The sequence below is a fragment of the Chrysochloris asiatica genome, unplaced genomic scaffold (assembly GCF_000296735.1).
Source record: "Chrysochloris asiatica unplaced genomic scaffold, ChrAsi1.0 scaffold00053, whole genome shotgun sequence".
Classification (NCBI taxonomy): domain Eukaryota; kingdom Metazoa; phylum Chordata; class Mammalia; order Afrosoricida; family Chrysochloridae; genus Chrysochloris; species Chrysochloris asiatica.
The window spans coordinates 10,746,050-10,766,987 of NW_006408571.1; the positions used below are offsets into that span (position 1 = coordinate 10,746,050).

General features: G+C 40.4%; 1 protein-coding gene across 1 annotated transcript in view; it reads right to left on the reverse strand.

Annotated features, from left to right (window-relative positions):
- Nucleotides 1-732: 732 nt before the first annotated feature.
- Nucleotides 733-20,938, reverse strand: part of DCAF12 (DDB1 and CUL4 associated factor 12) — a 43,740-nt gene continuing 23,534 nt past the window's right edge. Inside the window, exons 3-9 of the mRNA XM_006863041.1 lie at nucleotides 17,171-17,377; nucleotides 16,333-16,393; nucleotides 11,037-11,230; nucleotides 5,141-5,206; nucleotides 3,657-3,819; nucleotides 1,532-1,710; nucleotides 733-1,025 (exon numbers count right to left, since the gene is read on the reverse strand). Coding sequence (XP_006863103.1) covers nucleotides 867-1,025; nucleotides 1,532-1,710; nucleotides 3,657-3,819; nucleotides 5,141-5,206; nucleotides 11,037-11,230; nucleotides 16,333-16,393; nucleotides 17,171-17,377 — 1,029 coding nt within the window. The 3' untranslated portion in view covers nucleotides 733-866. The remainder of the gene's footprint in view (nucleotides 1,026-1,531; nucleotides 1,711-3,656; nucleotides 3,820-5,140; nucleotides 5,207-11,036; nucleotides 11,231-16,332; nucleotides 16,394-17,170; nucleotides 17,378-20,938) is intronic.

The window sequence follows — 20,938 nt, forward strand, 5'->3', positions numbered from 1 at the left end:
TGCAGAGCTGAATGCAATGGAAACCTTGATGTTTTAGGCAAGTAGCCACTGGCTACCCAGAGAGGAGGTGGGAAGTGCTAGTGACACACACACAGAAGTGTTCTCACCTGGAGACAGACAATTGGTAGGACAGGTAGGGGCTGGATTACTTTGGAAGCCTGGCATGGGATTCCCCAGGAAGCCTGCAATCTAATTCAAAGGGTTTTCCTGGTAGACAGTTTTGTTTTTCTTTCTGTTAACTTTGTATAATCAGTGTTGTTAGACTTTTAAAAACAAGATAAAGACTAGCCCCAAAGCTGGACTCTGTGAATAAAGTTGTTTCTTTTATAAATATTTTAATTACAAGTACTCCTCACTCCAGGTAATTTTAGTGACACACAGTATCTATAGACACATATGCTTGTGTGTGTGCACATGCGCACGTGTGCACACACACACACACACACACACACACACACAGCCCCCAAACTTTCACAGAAAGTCTGACAGCAACCACATAATTATAAAGGAACCCCACCTCAAAAGTGAAGTAAAGGTGAGCATGACTGTGTCAGTCTCAAGAGGAAGCCAGAGAGGGGAGAGTGTGTGTTACTTAAAAGAAAAATGATAAACAGGGATTAACAACATGTGGCGAAAAACAAACAAAAATGACAATAAAGTAAAATTCTGATTACCAAAAGGGAAAAAAGGCCCTTTCAGATTTCTATTTAGAGCTTCTTCCTGTCAAATGCCTAAACCATAGGTAAATTCTGGTGTTCCCACTAAAAATTGAGAGCTTCACACAACTGGAAAAAAAAAATCAAAAGAATAAACAAGGAAACTGAGGATAGAAGTGTAAATCTCTGCATTTTGGGAGAGAGTTGTCGTTAACTCCAGAGCCCAGCATAGTTTCCATGGAGCCCTGAAGGAAGGGGACCTCCTGCCACAAAGAGTTTCGTTCCAGACGAGTCGTAGCAGTGGGTGTAAACAGCATTGGGGAAGAAATCAATGTCCGAAAAGTAATTCCTCCAGGTTTCATCATGATTCTATGGGAAGATAGAGAGACTGTTACCACTTCCAGACCAAGGAGCAGGAAAAGGGCAGGGAAGCATAGGAATGCTTTCTTGTCTCATGGAGAGGGTCCTGTATCTAGAACCTGATGCCAAAAGGTTGGTACTCATGGGAATCTGGGCTTCATTTTTCCAATTTAACAGAAGAGAGGAACAGAATACCCTGAAGAATTGCTAAGTTCTTCTCAGGAAGAACTTAGTTCTTCAAACCTAAGTTCTTCTCAAGACAGGTGGAGCCAAACTTTTAAATAATTCGCTGGCAGCCTTCCTGCTCTATTACTACTTACAGGGCTCCTGGCTAACCAATGAGCCTCACTGGGTCTCAGTTGTCCACAGACAATATGAAGAGATATAACCATACTTATGGAGACGACTTGGCTTTCTCAGAGTGAAACTGTATGAGTGTGTAGGTGGTGTGTAAGCAGGGGAGGGAAGGAGAGGGAAGACTGTCCAGCAACCATCTCAAGCAGGGCTTTACTTACCAGCCAACCTTTGCCAGTGGTTAGTTTCAGGTTCTCTCCTGCTAGTCTGGGCTTGGATCCATAACAAGCTGACAGCCTCTCTTCCAGAAATCTCTGTGCTCGGATGTCATAGAATAGCAGGGAGCCCTGCCCTGTGCCCACAGTGATGATGTGCTCGTAGAAGCTCACTGACCGGATCCCTGAGAGTTAGAGAAAAGGGGATAGTAAGCTAGAATCAATTTCCCCTATGCTGTGTTTACATGATACCCTCAAGCACCAGACAGTGCCTCCTCCCCAATGGTAAGTGTAACTCAGGTAAAAGCCAAAGGGAATCCTGATGCTGTTCACAATGCTCATCCATACAATAACAGGGACCGTCCAATAAGTGCTAGGTGCTTGAGGATACACAAGATAATTTTAATCTAAAACTGTAATTGTGCTCCCAAATTTCCTTCCCTTCCCTTGACTTACTCTGGACTCACTTTGGAGTCACCTTTCACAATCCTACACTCTTCTTATCATCTGTTTCCAACTTTTGCTGTAACTCAGGAGTCTTGTGTGGCATTGCAGGATAAGGTGCTAGACTGCAAGGTCAGTTTGAGCCACTTCTTGGAAACCCTATATAGGGTTGCTATAAGTTGAAACTGACTCAACAGCACTTAACAACAACAGTAACTCAGTGTAATCTGCATATTTATAAATCATTACATCAATAAGGGCTTTCCTGGATTTGGCCTAAAACTACTACCATGACATCCCAAAGTTTCTTTATCTGGTTAAGAGTTTTATGAGGCAGGCAAACAGTCAGAACTTCTACACCCAAACAGTACTATCTCACTTTCAGACAAGTCATCAAATTACTCTGGCTCATAGGGAGAAAAACATACCTATCTCAACTGTGCAGGCAGAGATGGTTGAACTGGTCAATGTTTTGATGTGTATATTTGTACCACAATTAAAATAATGTATGTCTATTTCACCAGTGAATCAAATAAGTGCATGAGACCTGAAGATGCCACTTGGCACATAAGAGGTGCTTGATAATGCTGTCAGATGAATGTTTCCTTATTAGGTTATGAAAGCTACTCCAGTAACAGTGACCAGAATCTCTTAAAATTTTTCACTGCACACATCATTCCAGTCATGCCTATTGACTCCTTCTCCAACTATTCATTACAAATATTCTCTTTGTTAAAAAAATGGGAGGGTCTTAGTATAAATAAAACAAGCAAACCCAAAAGAAAAGCCACCTTTGCAATATCTACACAAAAATTAACACTAGTTGGAAGGTTAAATTGTGACCCACAGTATACCTTCCAGGATAGCCAGCCACAGTTTTGCATGAGAAAGGGGCCAAAGGGAGGTAAAAAACTGGGAAGATCTGGATTCTAGCTGTAAGCTGTTCTCCCACGAGGCTGTGTGATGTTACTTAACTGCGGTGGGCCTCAATCTCATCTAAAAAATGAGGTCAGTGCTCTTTTCCTATCTGCTTTCCACAAGGCTCTTGGTCAGATATAGTGAGATAATGTCAAAAATGGTACTCTGAAACATAGTACACTATAAACACTGTCTCCCTTTTTCCTCCAAGAAAAAGCTTCATCTCCTCATAAACAGTGAGGGCACTTTATGAGATAATATGCCATAAAATCTCGGAAGCTGGAGCCTCAGTCACTCAGTATCCATAACTAAATACTACGTAGCTTTACTGAGGTCTGAGAGACAACACATTATACATCTTTTCAGTGTACATTTTGACAGATGTCAAATGCCCATGACATCATCACCATAATAATAAAAAAAAATCAGTTTCCTTGTGCTTCTAAGTAAACTCTTTCCCACACCCCAATACCACCTGTTTAGTTCACAGGAAGCCCAGCAAAAATTACCCAAAGTAAAGCTGTGAAAGAACATGAAAACCACTAGTACTTTGACTGCTGTTTCCCACTAGTGGTTTCTGTGATGACACATTTGTAGGTGGTGTTTGAAACTCTGAGGCCATTTGCAAGTATGTAAGCTCCTTCTTACATCACCAACCTCACCTATTTGTTCCACACAGATCCTTGTTTGCAAAACCAACAGAGAAACTTAAGATCAACACCCATTTGCAATACTGCTGTAAGCCTGAGGGGTACCTTGGCATGCTTACCACTGCCTCGCTCCCTGGAGCAGACAGACTTCACGTTGTAAGATGGCTGTCGTGGATCCAAGAAAGACACATGTGCTTGGGAGCCCACTGCATACACTGACCATTCACTGCCATAGGCCAGACAGACATTTTCACGGCAATACGGCAGTTTGGTGGAGAGAAGCTGAAAAGAGAGAAGAGAAACCTGTGACATCACCTAATACAGGGGCTGTGTTCATTAACTCCCACCTCTGTGGGCTTCCCATCACATAAGTCACACAAAAGTCAGAGGAAAAAAAGGCAATCCCCGATTAGGGAAATTACCACCTTTAATATCAGCCCTAGGTATCACAAAGAGAGAGTGACTGTAATAAACAATAAAATCTAGGTACAGAAGAGACTAGGTTAGGACGAAGGCAGACCTGGAATGAAATACTCAGATGTAAAGAGAAAAAGCCAAGACCTATAGCGTGTTTCTAGGGGTTATCTCAGGCACTAATGTCTGTTCTCCCAGAAAGAGTCACCACCCTCCTCACTGCTTATCAGATCAGGGTGGAATTTTAGTCTAAAGAAAGGATACTCATACAACTGGCTCAATCCGAGAAAACCTAAATTGGACTTGTTATTCCGCATATCCTCATAGGTGCCTACAAAAGTACCATCTAAAGTTAGTGACACTCAAAGGAAACAGACATAAAAGAATGTAAACTCCTAACTAATGAACTGCTCTGTAAACCTTCACTCAATTCACAATAAAAAGTTAAAAGAAAGAATCGATACTTCTTGGGGCCTGCTTCTCTTGAGAAAGAGTCTAACAACATAAGTGAAAATGTAGCAAAGCCCTCTGGGATGAAAAGAAGGAAAAGGGCCATGTGTAAGTTTCACTCTGTGCAAAAGCTGTCTGTAAATACAATAGAATTTCAAAAGGGAAAATGGAATTAAAAGAGCTTCCCCATGAATCTTCTGAAGCCCCTCATACTGTAAATTGAATCCATTTTCTTTTTAACTTCCATGTTTATTTCAGAGATGGCTTGTTGTTGTTGTTGTTAAGTACCGTGGAGTTGGTTCCGACTCATAGTGACCCTGCACAGGGTTTCCGAGGCTGTAAATCTTTACAGGAGCAGAACACTTCATCTTTCTCCTGAGGAACTGCTGGTAGTTTCAAACTGCTGACCTTGCGGTTGGCAGCCTGACTTGTAACCACAACGCTACCAGAGATCTTCAGTTGTTAGTGGTTCCTACTATTTAGGGTTTTCTGCCCTTGTAGCATGACAAGTAGTCAATAATCATTGTGGCTCGAAGGACAGCTAGCTAAAGGACTTTCCCCTTCAGGAAAGGTATGACAAACCTACACACAATTTCATGCACCACGCACGCAATAGTATGGCAAGCCAAGTCTTTAGCGATCTGGTGTTTTAGACAATGAGAAGGGCCAGGGTGAGTTAAGAGTATTTTTACCATATGGTGAATTCTTAGCTAAAGTTACTAAGTCAGATTCATCCTACCTTAGACAGTGTATTTTCGGCTTTCCAAAGATGAAAATAACCATCCAGAGACACTGCTCCCAATTCCTACAAGAGCAATGAAAAATAGGTTACAGTTCAACTGGTAGCAAATAATGTACAATATTAATCAGGGGAAGAGTTTGAAGGGTCTTCCTGTTCTTTACTATTATTTTGTGAAGATCCTAGCAATGGTACCAGCACTTAGCAGCCATATCACCCTTGTAAAATGTGGCTGGACACCACATGACATTGAGGCTGCTTTTTTTTTTATTGTGAATTGAGGGGAGAACATTGGTCTTACACTCATCATTTCCACATCATTTCATTGCAATGGTTACAATCCTCTCCATGTATTATCATTCAAGTGTACTTTCTTCTATTCCCCTGGGTGGTTTTTTTTTTTGGGGGGGGGCGGTGTACACAAAAACACTCAGGAATATATAATCATTTAAACAACCAAAGGGCACATTCTGCAAGACTGCCTCCTGGCCGCCAGCACACAGTCATGCTCTTTCCATGAGTATAGAGTCCTTAGCTCCTCTATCTCTCAGCCTCTATTGAAGCTGCTTATTGAGAAAACAAAAAAAGCAACACAAGTCTAAAACCTAACAATTTGTAGGTTCCCATTTGTCTTAGTTACCTAGTGCTACCATTAAGAGAAATAGAGTAAGGGGATAACTTCAGCAAAGTGAAATGTATTCTCTCAGTTTAAAAGATTGAAGTCAGGATGTTGGCTCTAGGGGAAGGCCCTTATTTCCGTTCAAAATCTATGGGCCCGGAGATCTCCATGTGTCTTGTCATCAATCTTCCCTTGTATATAGGAGGTTCTCAGTGCAGGGACCCCAGGTCCAAAGGCCTGGCTGCATTCCTGTCTTTTGTCTCTTGGTGGTACTGAGGTCCCTCCTCAGCTCCCTTCTCTTTCTTTCTCTCTTGTAAGATAAAAGGTCTGACTGTGAGCAGGGGTATGCCTTCAGTAAGGTAGTAAAGGGTGATGACTTAAGTAAGGTGGTACTTAAAGGGTACCCCCACCCTAATCCCACTTTATAGGGTTTACAACACAGGATGAGTACATCATCACATAACTGCCAAAATACTGAGAGTCAGCCCAAGCCAAGTTGACATAGATTTTGGGGGAACACAATTAAATTCTTGACACTTCACCCATTGGCACCAAAATTCATGTCCTTGTCACATATAAAACACAATCACGCCATCAAATCATTCCAAAAGTCTTAGTCAACTCCAAGTCCTACTGTTCTGGTTAGAACTTTGAACAACTGTATCCAAAAGCAAAGTTCAATCCAGTGTAATCCATCAAATTACAGCAATCCACAACAGCTCATGGTGTCAAATGTCTTTCTCTTCATTCAGCTGTGTCTGACAAGTTCATCCCTAGTGCCTGTAAGCCAAGTGAACGGGCACCAGTTGTAGGCTTCAGAGCCCACTTCAGACCAGCCAGCTCCTTCTCTCTCTCATCCCTAGCCTCTATGGATTAGATCAACAGATGCCAACGGGACACATCAAACTCAACCAGTGTCATTGTTGCTTTTCCCCTACTTCCACTCCATGAATGGACCCAGGTGGTTACCACAAGTGAGCATATCAGCTACACGCTGGCTCCTTTTAGCTTCCAATTCTAGAAAGGGGTTCTTATGATGGGAAGTGACTTCTTTTGCCTTGATGCAGACTAAGGAAAACTTCTTACTTGAATAGGCAAATTCCTCTTCACCTGTGAACCTGTGAAATCTAGAATGCAAGTTCTCTATATCCAAAGTACAATGGCAGAATAAGCACAGACAAGACACTGCCACTACAATTAAGAGAAACTGGAGAGAAAGAAGTGACGATGGGCACCAAAGAAGTCCAAACCCCAGCAGAACAATTCAGATGACCTAGAAAATCCAGGCCATTCATCTGTCAGTTTGTCACACTGTAGTGGCTGGCCTGCTGCTGTGATGCTGGAAGCATTCCACGGGTATTTTAAATACCAGCAGGGTCACCCAGGGTGGACAGGTTTCAGCAGAACTTTTAGACTGAGAATGACCAGGAAGAAGAGATGGACTACTACTGAATGTTTAGCCACTGAAAACCTCATGAATAGTAGTACAATACTGTCAGTTATAATGTCATTTAATAAAAACATTATGAATAGAAGCAGAACATAGATACAATGCTGGAAGATGAGACCCTCACACTGGAAGGCACTCAAAGAGAAACAGCTGCAAACATCTATTAATAATAGCAATATAAAATATGCAAAGTATGAATCCAGGAAAACTGGAAGTTGTCAAAAACTAAATGGAATGCACAAAGTTGTATATCCTAAGTATTAGTGAGCTAAAATGACTTGGTATTGGCCATTTTGAATTAGACAATCACATGGCTTATTATGCTGGGAATGACAAATTCAAGAGAAATGGTGTTGCTTTCATTGTCAAAAAGACCTTTTCAGTATCTATCCTGAAGTACAATGCTGTCTGTGATAGAATAATACCCATATACCTATAAGGAAGACTGGTTGGTACTACTATTATTCAAATTTACATACCAACCACTAAAGCCAGTAATGATGAAATTGGAAACATTTTAACAAACTTTTTCAGTCTGAAATTGATCAAACATGCAATCAAGATGTACTGATAATTACTGATGATTGGAATGCGAAGGTTGGAAACAAAGAGGAAAAATCAGTAGTTGGAAAACATGGCCTTGGTGATAGAAATGATGCTGGAAGTCACTGACAGAATTTTGTAAGACTAATGACTTCTTCATTGCAAATACCTTTTTCAAACAATAAAAAAGGCAACTATACACATGGACCTCACCAGAGAGACTATACAGGAATCAAATTGACTACATCTGTGGGAAGAGAGAATATTCCACCTGAGTTTAGAGACCATCTCAAGAACAGATTTGATGCGTAAACTCTAATGACTGAAGACCAAAAGATTTATGGGACGACATCAAGACCATCATACAGAAAGATAGCAAAAGATCACTAAAAAGACAGGAATAAAAGATAAAATATAGATGTCATAAGAGACTCTGAAACTTGCTTTTCAGTGTAGAAATGCTAAAGCTAATGGGAAGAAATGAGGACATAAAGAGGGAAACCCAAAACTTCAAAGGGCAGCTTGATAAGACTAAGTCAAGTATTAAAATGAAATGTGCAAAGACCTGGAGTTAGAAAACCCAAAGGGATGAACACTGGGTCCATTTCTCAAGCTGAAAAAATTCAAGTCTCGGGTTGCAATACTGAAGGATTCTCTAGACGAAATAGTGAACGATGCAGGAAGGATGAGGGATATCAGTGCTGACGTCAGATCTTGGCTGAAAGCAGAGAATACCAAAAAACCATTTACTTATGCTTTTTTGACTATGCAAAGGCTTTTGACTGTATGTATCATAACAAACTATGTACAACATTGAAAAGAATGGATATTCCAGAACACTCATGAGGAACCTGAACATGGACCAAGAGGAAAGATGTTCAAACAAGAATAAGGGGACACTGAAAGGTTTAAACTCAGGGAAGGTGTGCATCAGGGTTATAGTCTTTCACCACACTTATTCAATCTGGTGTGGCACTGTGGGATAAAGCACTAGACTTCAAGTCAGTTTGAGCCACCAGCCGCTCCTTGGAAACCCTATACAGGGTCACTATGAGTTGGAATCAACTTGACAGAACTTAACATTCAATCTCTATGCTGAGCAAATAATTTGAAAAGTTGGATTATATGAGGAAGAACGTGGCATCATGATTTGAAGAAGACTCATAAACAACCTGTATGTGCAGATGATACAATCTTGCTTGCTGGAAGTGAAGAGGACTTAAAATATTTACTGATGAAGATCAAAGGCTATAGTTTTCAATATAGAGCTACAGCTTTCAACATAAAGAAAAAAGAAAGCCTCAGAACTGGACCAATAAGTAACATGATATATGTAGAAGCTAGTGAAGTTGCCAAAGACTTCATTTTGCTTAGATCCACAATCAACACTCATGCAAACAGCAGCCCAGAAATCAAACAACGTATTGCATTAGGCAAATCTGCTCTACAAGCCTCTGTAAGGTGTTCAAGAACAAAGTATCAGTTTGAGAACTAAGGTGCACCTGACCAAAGCCATGGCATTTTCCATTGCCTCAGATGCATATGAAAATTGGACAGTGAATAGGGAAGATGAAGAAGAATTGATGTCTTTGAATTATGGTGCTGGCGAAAAATACACACTTAAATATACCACAGATTGTCAGAACAAATTAATCTGTTTTGGAAGAAGTACTACCAGAATGCTCTTTAAAAACCAGAATGGCAAGACTTTGTGTCTCAGACTTCACACATGTTATCAGGTGGATTCAGTCCCTGGAGAAGGACACCATGCTTGGTAAAGTGGAGGGTCAAGTGAAAAAGAGGTAGGCTCCCAAGTGAGATGAAATGATGGATTGCCATAGTGGCAGCAGCAATTGTGAGCATGGCACAGGACTGAGCAGGGTTTCATTTTGTTGCGCATGGGGTCACTATGATTCAGAATTGACTTGAGGTGCCTAACAACAACAGACAATGGCCATGCCTTTTGGGTGTTGTCCATGCCTTCTGGATCTGACTGGAAGTCCCTCTGCCTTGGCCCTCAGCTCAGTTGGAAGGGCAACTCTGTTCCAGGAGAATGTGGCTCCATTCTGAGACGGATGTAGTTCTGCTTCCTGTGATCTCCAAGCAATTACAAGGATGGTTCTTTTTTTGGGGGGCAGACAACAGATAAAATTCCTTTGGCCTGTTATCTGTCTGTAAAATTACAAGGGGCACACAGAATTCTTTGCTTTAGTTTTTTTTTTCTGTCTCCTTCAGTCTAAGATGATGGATTTTCTGCTGTGGTAGTCAGTGGCTTAAACAAACAAATGTATTTCGGTTAGGAAGTTAGAAGTTTGAATTCAAAGTGCTGGCTATAGGATGACTTTCTCTGCTGACTCTGGAGGAAAGTCCTTGTCTCTTTACCATTTTGCTCCTGGGCAATCTTCATGTGGCTTGGCACCGCTCTTCCCCCATCTCTGCTAACTTTCTTGCTTATTTAATCTCTATTATATCTCAATATCTATTATATCTCAAGACACACCCTACATGAATCCTGACCCATTAGCATAAAATGACAACTCATTCCAGATGGGATTATAATCACAGCATAGTTCCATACCATTCGCATTGCCACTGAGTGGATTCTGACTCACAGCAACAGAGTAGAAATGTTCCTTAGGGTTTCTTGTAAAAGACTGTAGAATCTTTATGGGAGCAAGCAACCTCATCTTTTGCCTGAGGAGTGAGTGGCTGATGGACCTGAACTGCAGATCTTGCAGTTAGCAGCCCAGCACTTACTCCATTATGCCACCAGGGTTCCTGAGCTATGGGCACGGTGGTGGTTGTGTGCCATGGACTCGGTTCCAACTCACAGCAAAACTGTATAGGGTGTCTGAGGCTATAAATCTTCACAGGAGCAAAAAGCCTCATCTTTCTCCTGCAGAACTGCTGGTAGTTTCCAACTGCTGACCTTGAGGTTAGCAGCCCAACTTGTAACCACTACGTTACCAGAGCTCCTTTAGCCATGGGCACAGAGGTTAGGAATTATAACGTATATTTCTGGGGGACATAATTCAATCCACAATACTATGGTTGTTGTTGCTGTTGAATTACTTAAAAAATACCCAGATTTCAGTCTAAACAGGTTTCACAGTCACAGTTACAGTTTTCCACCAACATCCTTCTGCCCTTAAAGAGGTACTTTGTGAACTGAAAACCAAGCTATGCAGCAAGCAATGACTTGAGGAGGGGGATGAGTGTATCTCCTAATACATAAGCCAAGAAGTTGAAGCACAGCTTTTAGGAATCATTTAGTGAGTGCATACCTTATTCTTGTTGTTGAAGGCCAGAGCCCGGACCTTGCAGTTGTCAGGGTTTGTGTCCTCCTTGGGGATGTCCTTTAAGGCCTTGTGAGTGATGTGGGCATACATAGGGACCCGTGACACATTGTGCCGTGCATCACTTTTGGTCAACACATCATCTGTCACCTCCCAGAGACCCATAGAACCATCACGTGAGCCTGCAAGGCAAAAAGACCACAGATGTCAAGCCAACATGAGCCTTCTAATAAGTCTAGTTGCTTATACATCCTCCTCAGATGTACTAAAGCTTGGTCAGATTGTCTACCCCCAAAAACAGCAGCATGTATTTTAACAGACATACTACATAAAGGAAAGGAGCTCTGGTAGCGTAGTGGTTACGAATTGGGATGCTAACCTCAAGGTCAGCAGTTCGAAAATACCAGCTGTTCCGCGGGAGAAAGATGAGGCTTTCTGCTCCCATGAAGATTTATAGCCTCAGAAACCCTGTACAGGGTTGCTATGAGTCGGAACTGACACCACGGCACATAACCACCACCACCACTAACTACATAAAGGAACAATTCCACTAAGGCAGATACTGAAATAAACTTTTTGACACTTGTAACAGTAGCATGAACTGCCAAAAGAACAAGAAGATCTGTGTTAGAAGCAGCACAGAGTGCTCCTTGGAAACCAAGATGGTCAGTCTTCATCTTTCACACTTAGCACATACTGTCAGGAAGGACTAGTCCCTGGAGAGGCCTATCACAAGGGTCAAAGAAAAAGAGGAAGACCCAACAAGATGGACTGGCACAGTGGCAGCATCAATGGGCTCAAATGTAGCAACAATTGTGAGGTTGGTGCGGGACCAGACAGTGCAGAGGGTCGCTATGAGTCGGTGCTGACTGGATGGCACCTAACAACAACATAACACAAGAATGTTGTAGATTCCATTTTTAATCTAAAAAAATACATATACATACTACATTTTACATTCAATTTCAAGGAGGTTCATAGGCCTCCTAAAGGCTTTCATGGATCCATAGAAATCACAATCCCTGACTTAAAAATCACTATTTTACATAAAATAAATGTTTAAAGAGATTAATAATTTTCCTTAGCAAATAATAATGAAGTACTTTGAAAACTAAGAATACCGTCTTTTGAAGTGAGCCCTGAATACAAGACTGCTAGCACACTAAAATGGGCATCAACTGAATAATCTACAGAAAAATCTTAAGGTTAATGTTCCCATTTAGGAATAATCCACTATCATAAGCATTACTGAAAGAAAGAGCCATATACAAAGATGTTTATTCAGAACACTCCACATGTCTAATAATAGCGTTATGTTACAGTCATAAAGCAGACTATCTATAACCACTTTAAGAACATTAACTCCTCAGTATTTTCCACAATGAGAATAGACTTCTATAAAAATAAAAACGGGAAAAAGTTATTTTAAAAATTCTGCTTGTCCCCCAAACTGAAGTCCCTACTAGTTTGAGACTCAATGTTCAATCACTAGTTTCAGAATCAAATGTCAAATGATCTGAGGTTAGAAACTGATCATAGAAGAGCAAGCCAGCAATAGAAAAGAAAGAAAATTCTGGTAAGGTTTCAGGATTAGTTGTGATGATGGAAGGAGGATCTCAAAGATGTAAGGATGATATGAATTCTCCCTGCCTCTCTATTAGACCTCTGGGCCTTGAATTTGACAATTAGGTCAACTGCTCCAATTAGGATACTTCTTTCTCTGGCAGTTCTTTGCCAACATGCCTCTGAAACCAGAAATTACCCTTCTTCCATCACAAACCTCCAAAATTCTTCCTATAAAAACTGCCAAGACAACATGGAGAAATATTATCCCATTTGTTTGCATAAGGCTTGAAGGCAGAAATTCAAAGTAGAGTGTTAATCATGTTTATTTGAAATTCTAGAAAAGGTCAGAGAAAGCATATCTAGAGAACTATATATGACTCATTATACTGGATTACAGGGCATCTATGGGGAGGAGTTCTGGTGTGGCATTGTGGATTAATGTGCCAGACTGCAAAGCTGTTTGAACTGCATGGTCAGCGGTTCAAGATCACCAGCTGCTCCTCACAAACCCTATACAGGGTTGCCATGGGTTGGAATCGACTCGACAGCACTTATCAACAACAACAACATGGGGAGACAAACTTGGGAGGAGGACAGTAGGAAGTTTATATTCTAGGAAGTTTACATTTCATCCTATGGATGATACCTGAAAGCCATTCAAAGATTTAAGTATCACATGGAGCGATGGAGCAGCTGGGGGCTTTATATCCAGAGAGGGAGAGCGACTGTGTGCTGAAGACTGGTGGGGGGGGGGGAATAGTGTAGGGGGCAGGCTTGCAGCGTATACCCTTTGGTTGGTTGATGATGCATGGAGGGGAATGTAACCATGGCAATGATACGATGTACGATAGAATGAATGTAAAAGTAATGTTCTCCCATGTAAACTATCATAATTCACAATAAAACACTAAAAAAAAGATTTAAGCAGCAAGATGACATAATTAGATGTGTTGTGGAGAGTATTTTATACACAGTGTGGTGGTCTCATTTTTCCAACAAGGTTTCATTATAGAAACTTGAAAGCACATTAAAATGTAAGAATTTGAAAATGAGTACTGATATACCCACACACACATTCTACCATTAGTATTTAATTATACACCACCTACTCCTATCAAACAAGCTCTGGTAGCATAATGCTTACGAGTTGGACTGCTAATCTCAAGGTCAGCAGTTCGAAACTATCAATGGTTCCATGGGAGGAAGATGAGGCTTTCTGCGTCTGTAAAGATTTACAGCCTCAGAAACCCTGTGCAGGATCCCTATGAATCGGAACCCACTCCATAGCACACAACCACCACTACCACCTATCAACTGGCTCGTTAATTTGACAATTTTGCATATTTAACAACTTACATCTGGTAGTAATTAACAACAAGGTAACAGGCAACAGCAACACTGGCCACGATGGTCAGAGTTATGTGTCAACTTGGCTGGGCCATGATTCTCAGTAGTTTGCCTCTTATGTAATTAATGGTCAGGTCACCCTCCATTTTGTGATTTGATATGGTCATCCTTCATTTTTGCAAAAATGCTGATTTTTGCATAATGTCAATTTTCACATAAAGACATCCGTGGAACCTAGCCATATCAAGATGTGAGGAGTGGGTGTACTTGCTTAATCACACATCTATTCAGCCCTCTCTCTCATGTCTTAACAATCAGACAAATGTTAGAAAAAGATAGGTTAATTAATAAAAAGGTAGGCTAGATTTCAAATGTTAACATTAGTTATATCTGGGTGAAGATACTTTGGGGAAATTATATTTAAAATTTTTCTTGCAATTTTTATAACAAGGGAAAAATTATTTAAGGAATTTGCCAACAATCTCAAGATTGGAATGAAGAAGACTAGACACAGAGAGAAAAATTATGAGACAATATTAGCATAATTCTAGATAGATAAGCTTTCAAATAGAGACGAAAAGAAATGAACAGATTTAAAAGATATTCTACAAAACAGACAAACAGTTTGGTAATCTGCCATCTATACAGGCTAAGATAACTGAAGAGCCTAAGTCAGCTACTTCTCTCTGGCTTGTGAGTCTGCATGGAGGTTAACAGGAGGGAGTGGTGTACTCTGGGAAGGAGATAATGGGCTTTAATGATACTCACTTTGAGGTGGAATATTTAGAGGTTTGTGTCCATCATCACGGCTGAATATTAACAACGGTTAACAAGGACTGTGTATTTTCAATATGGCTGTCATTATGTATTATCCCACTTATTTTTCCCACTGACCCTCTGAAGTACAATGCAGCCATTATTAAAGTTATAGATGAGGAAACCAAGTTTCAAAAGAGGTTAAATAATTAGCCCAAAACCAGAGTGCTAATAAATGGTAGGGCCAGAATTCTAATATTGGTCTCTACTATCAGAGCCAATGCTCTTAATCCTTGCTATACTGCTAAGGGAATTATCACAGCTCGAGTACACTTAAAAATGAAGTTGAGTGTCTGCAAGAAGAAAGGGAGGTTCCCAAAATAAAGCCAAATCTAGCTTTCAACAATCAAATCTAGTGCAGGTTGGAAAGTGGGCCCCATTTACAGTCAGGGGAGCAATTTCCATAGAGGTAATATGACTCAGCCTCTGCCCTTAAAGAGCTCAGACAGATAACAGAGAATCTAGAAGCTTCTGAGTCCCACCTGGGTAACTTCACCTGCAATTATGCTTCATTATTTGATCTACTTTTCCTTCTAATTGCTTTCCATCCATTGCCTTGTTAAGAATCTGAAGGTAGGGAAAAAATAGTATTTTCTTAGCCTTTTAAGTAGCAGTTTTAGGCACAGATCTGAATTCAAATAAAAATATCCTTATTTTTAAAATGAGGCTAATAATACAAATTTTCTACTATTGTGAGAATTAGGAAATAACATGAAATACTTTTAGTATACATAGTGACTATTACGATAATTTTTATTTGGAAATAGTTTACATTTTTATATACGGTTATCCAGCAAATTTGATGAGAAATTTCTAGGCTGTTGTGGACACTTTAAACACTTTGTATACAGCTGTAGGTTATCTTCTCTATAATCATTTATCCGTATCTTCTTACTGGAAGTTCTAACCACTGAGAAAGAAATTAATCCAATCCTGTACTGCTTTTATCAATGAGATTGTTGATTTAATGCTATACAGCTGCACAAAAAATGATTGCTGTCCCTGTTGCTTTGGAGAGCATACCAACTTTCCTAAAACACTTTTATAACCACTATCTTGAAAAAGCCCCACAAAAACCTCAAGGCAAACATGCTACCACACATGCTTTCTGAAACAAGACAGCATATGAATAATAAATGAAGTAAGCCAGTAGCTCCACTTTCCAAATCAGTTAAGATACAGAGGAAATGACTTATCCAAGGTCACATGGTAAGAAAGAGTCAAGATTAGACACACAATCTCCTGGCTCCTGACCAATGTTCTTCTGAGCTATCATCAATCATAGTACTATCCTTTTCAGTCTTCTGCCTCCCTCACTCTTCACACCAAAACCAAAACCCCAAACTAAACCCACTGCCATCAAGCTGACACTGACTCAGAGCAATCCTGTATAGGGTTTCCGAGACAGTCCATCTTTACAGTAGGCTCTTCTTTTTCCCATAGATAAGCAGGTGGGTTTGAACTGCTGACCTTAAGGTTAGCAGCCCAACGTCTCACCACAGCACCACCAGGGCTCCTCAGCACACCAGAGTTCCCTACAAAAGAGCAAATTTACCAGACACAGCCATGGTGTCGCTGATCCATGCAATGGAAAAGATCCAGTCCTTGTGTCCATCCTAAGAAAGGAGGGAGTGATGAGTAAAAGGAGAAAGACAAAAAAAAAAAAAAAAAATGAAATTAGTGAAATATGAATCACCATGCACCTTCCTGGAAAAGTAAACTAGTCTGACTGAAAATATATGTAAAATTACAACTCTGGTGATCCCATAGGGCATGACCAAACAATCTTTAGCTTCTACCTTGAGGAGTTCAGAGCTGGAATGAAATTAGCACTCTTCCGAGCAATAATCATGTCTAGCGGATACACATTTCTGGACTTCTACCACTAGGGTCTTACTTGGAATTTCTAAACACAATCATCAGCTTCCCAGTCCTCCCTCTGATCTCATGACCCTTGCGTCCTAGGATTAACGCAATAACCAGCTTCTTTCCTTCTGTTTGAATTCTCTACCTCTCAGACTCCTAATGGCGTACGCCCTCATTTACTTGAAGTCTCTCTGCCCAAACGTCATTTATCAGTGAGATCTTCCCTAATTATGCTCTGAAACAACATCCTCCAAAGAGCACTCCCTATTTCTTTGATCTGATTTACTTTTCTCACTGCCACTGGCCCCCTTATCAACCATATACTGTCAACATACCTGGTACTCCTTGTAACGTATCCCTATTCTGATACTACTACCTCCAACACCTCATTCCCATACCCCTGGAGTGAGCAAAATCTGAAGTATACCATCCTTTCCCAGGAGGGCTTTAGAGGGAAGGGTCCATACACAGGGGCCCTGTTTATAAAAACATGGTCATCTCTAACTGTAATTATTAGGAAAACTTACATCTCCCACGCACACAGGATCTAATGTAGGCAGCCGGTAGATAGCAAGACTGTTAGGGTTGTCTCCTCCAGTGGCTAACAGTGTCCTAGAGGGATTCAGCTCAATGGCATGGATACCACAGCCCTGCTGGGTCACTCCTCCAGGCTCCCGGTCTTTCAGAATGGGAATCTTAGTGATCTGGCTTGTCTGGACATCCACTACAAAAAGCTACAAGACAAAAGAGATAGGGAGGCTGAGCAGTTTCTATTTGATCCTGGGTACACATATCACTCACTCAATTGCCCATCAAACATTAATGAATGTCTACTATATGCTAGACTGTGAAATTATTAAAAGTATGCTCAGGACTATTAGCCAAATGAAACATGAAAAGAAGTAAATATAAAAATGTTAGAGGTAGTTTTAATATGCTACGTGAATAGATCAGAAAGCAATAAATTCTGCCTGGGTATTCATAGACAGCATCAAAGACACTCAAAGCCTAGACTAAAAGTTTTCTGTCTCTTGGGGTCTATTTTATATACTGAAATCTCACTCTGCAACTCGACTGTCAGTTTGTTGGACTGTGGTACTTATGAGTTGCTGTGATTCTGGACGCTATGCCATCAGTATTTTAAATACCAGTAGGGTCACCCACAGTGGACAGGTTTCAGCAGAGCTTCCAGACTAAGACTGACTAGGAACAAGAAGAGGCAGCCCACTCCTGAATGGTTAAACATTGAAAACCTTACGAATAGCAGCAGAACAGTGTGAGCTACTCAGAACAGTGCTGGAAGATGAGCCTTTCAAGATGGAAGACATTCAAAGTAAGACTGAGGATAAGTTATGTCCTGGAAGCTAAGCCATGGGTATCTGGACCATCATTTGTTGATATGGCACAAGTGAAAATGAGAAGAAACAGCTACAAACATCCACTAATAATTGGAGTACAGAATGCACGTGTATGAATCTAGGAAAACTTGAAGTTGCCAAAAAATACAGTGGAATGCATAATGAGCTGAAATGAATTGTTATCTGGCCATTTTGAATCAATTATATGGTTTACTATTGCTGAAAACAACACACTGAAGAGGAAGGTGTGGTAGTCATCATCAAAAAGAGTATTTCAAGGTTTTATCTTAAAGTACAGTGCTATCTGTGATAGAATATTATCCATATGATTAAAAGGAAAGCCAGTTAATACCACAATTATGCAAATTTACACGCCAATTATTAAAGCAGTGATAATGAGATTGAAGAATTCTATCAATTACTTCAGTCTGAATTTGACTGAACATACAATCAAGCTGCATTGATAATTACTGGTGACTGGAATGTGAAAGCTGGAAACAAAGAGGTAGTAGAACACTAGTTGGAAAATTTGACTTTGCTGATAGAAATTTTGCTGGAGGCTGTATGATGGAATACCTTTTTAACAAGTGTTTTTCAAATTTAACTACCACTTTTCAACATGAAGGTGACTCTATAGTCTGTCGTCTTGTGGTGGCTTGCATATTGCTGTGATTCTAAAAGCTATGCTACAAGTATTTTAAATACCAGCAGGGTCACCCATGGTGGACAGGTTTCAGCTGAGCTTACAGACTAACACAGACTAGGAAGAAGGAGAGATGGACTGCTTCTGAATATTTAGTCACTGAAAATCTTTTAACAGTAGCACATGGTCAGCACCAGAATACTGTCACATAGTGTGCTGGAAGATGAGCCCCTCAGATTGGAAGGCAATCAAGATGCAACTGGGGAAAAGCAGACTCCTCTTACAGCAGAGCTGATCATGATGACAAGAATGGGGTAAAGCCTTCAGGACCTTCATTTGCTGATGGGGCAACAGCTATAACAGCTATAAACATCCATTAATAATTATAACATAGAATGTATAAAGTACGAGTCTAAGAAAATTGAAAATTGTAAAAAATGTAATGGAGTACATAGACATCAATATCCAAGGCATTAATGAGCTGAAATGGACTGGCATTGGTCATTTTGAATCTGACAATCACATGGTGCACTATGCTGGGAACGACAAACAGGAGGAACGGCATCCCATTCATCATCAAAAAGAACATATCAAGATCTGTCGTGAAGTGCAATGCAGTCTGTGATAGGATAATGTCCATATGCCTTCAAAGAAAACCAGTTAATAACACTATTACTCAAATTTATGAACCAATCACTACAACCAGTGATGATGAAATTGAAGAATTCTACCAACTTTACCAATTGGAAATTAATCAAATATGCAATAAAAATGTACTGATAATTACTGGTGATTGGAATGAAAAAGTTGGAAACAAAGAGGAAGGATCCACAGTTGGAAAATATGGTCTTGGTGATAGAAATGATGCTGGAGATCACATGATAGAATTTTTCAAGACCACTGACTTCTTCAATGCAAATACCTTTTTAAAACACACGGACCTCACCACATAAAATGCAAAGAAATCAAATTGACTACATCTGTGGAAAAACATGGTGGAAAAGCTCCATATCATCAGCCCAAACAAGGCCATGGGCAGACTGTGGAACAGATCATCAATTGCTCATATGACCTTGAATATATATCCCACCTAAATTTAGAGATCATCAGAAAACTAGATTTGATGCATTAGACACTAAAGACCATTGACCAGAAGAATTGTGGGATGACATCAAAAGGTCACTAAGAAGACAAGATGGAAGGAAAATACCAAAATGGATGTCACTCTGAAACTTGCTTTCCAGCATAGAGTGGCTAAAGCAAATGGAAGAAATTAGGTAAAAAAGCTGAACAGAAGTTTTCAAAGGGTAACTCGAGAAGACAAAGTCAATTATTATAACAGAATGTGCAAAGACCTGGAGATAGAAAATCAAAAGGGAAGAACACAATCAGCATTTCTCAAGCTGAGGGAACTGAAGAAAAAATTCAGTCCTCAACTTGTAATACTGATTGATTCTATGGGAAAAATATTGAATAATTCAGAAAGAATCAAAAGATGTAAGGAATACACAGAGTCACAATATCACAAAGAAATGGTCAATGTTCAACCATTTCAAGATGTAGCATATGATCAAGAGCTGATGATAGGAGGAACAAACAAGATGGTGGATCGGGTGGACGTATAGCAGAGAGCTCTGCCAACTTCAACACAGAATACCAGACCAAGCAGGTTCAGGGGATGGTCTCAGAACTCTGAACCACATATAAAGGAATACTTAGAAGGTTGAAAGGCTCATAGCTGGGGGAATTTGTGGCAGAATTAAGAAATCTATTGCTTTCTAGTCCGGGACACTCAGCTGCTCCAGGAGTCGCCATCTTGGGTGAGACCATGTGGGGAAAGGATTGGAGCGGCCACAGACGACCGGCAGAACCACTGAGATAAAGGTGTGGACATTCTTTTCTTTTGGTATCTGCTCATTGGTCCCTTGCTGTCTGCGCACCTCCATTCGGGTGACTATAGGGGTGCCTGAGCTAGTGGCACCACAGCCCCACCCTCGGAGGATTCTACTACGCATGTGCGCAGATCTCCTCGAAATTTAAAGAGACAGTTTCCAATTAAAACCAAACGGCCACAGCTGGCTCTGAACTGTTTGAATTAGAAAAAAGGACTGAATGGGGATTGTGGAGTGGAACAAGAAGACAAAAGAAACAGGCCGAAAATTAAATCCTAAGTTACATCAAAACGACCAACAGTGGTATCTTGAAACTTCTCAGGAAGAGTGAAAAGGGAAGCCCATTTCCTGATCACATCTACTTGGAGGCATTCAGAAAGCATACAAAAATACCAAAATACA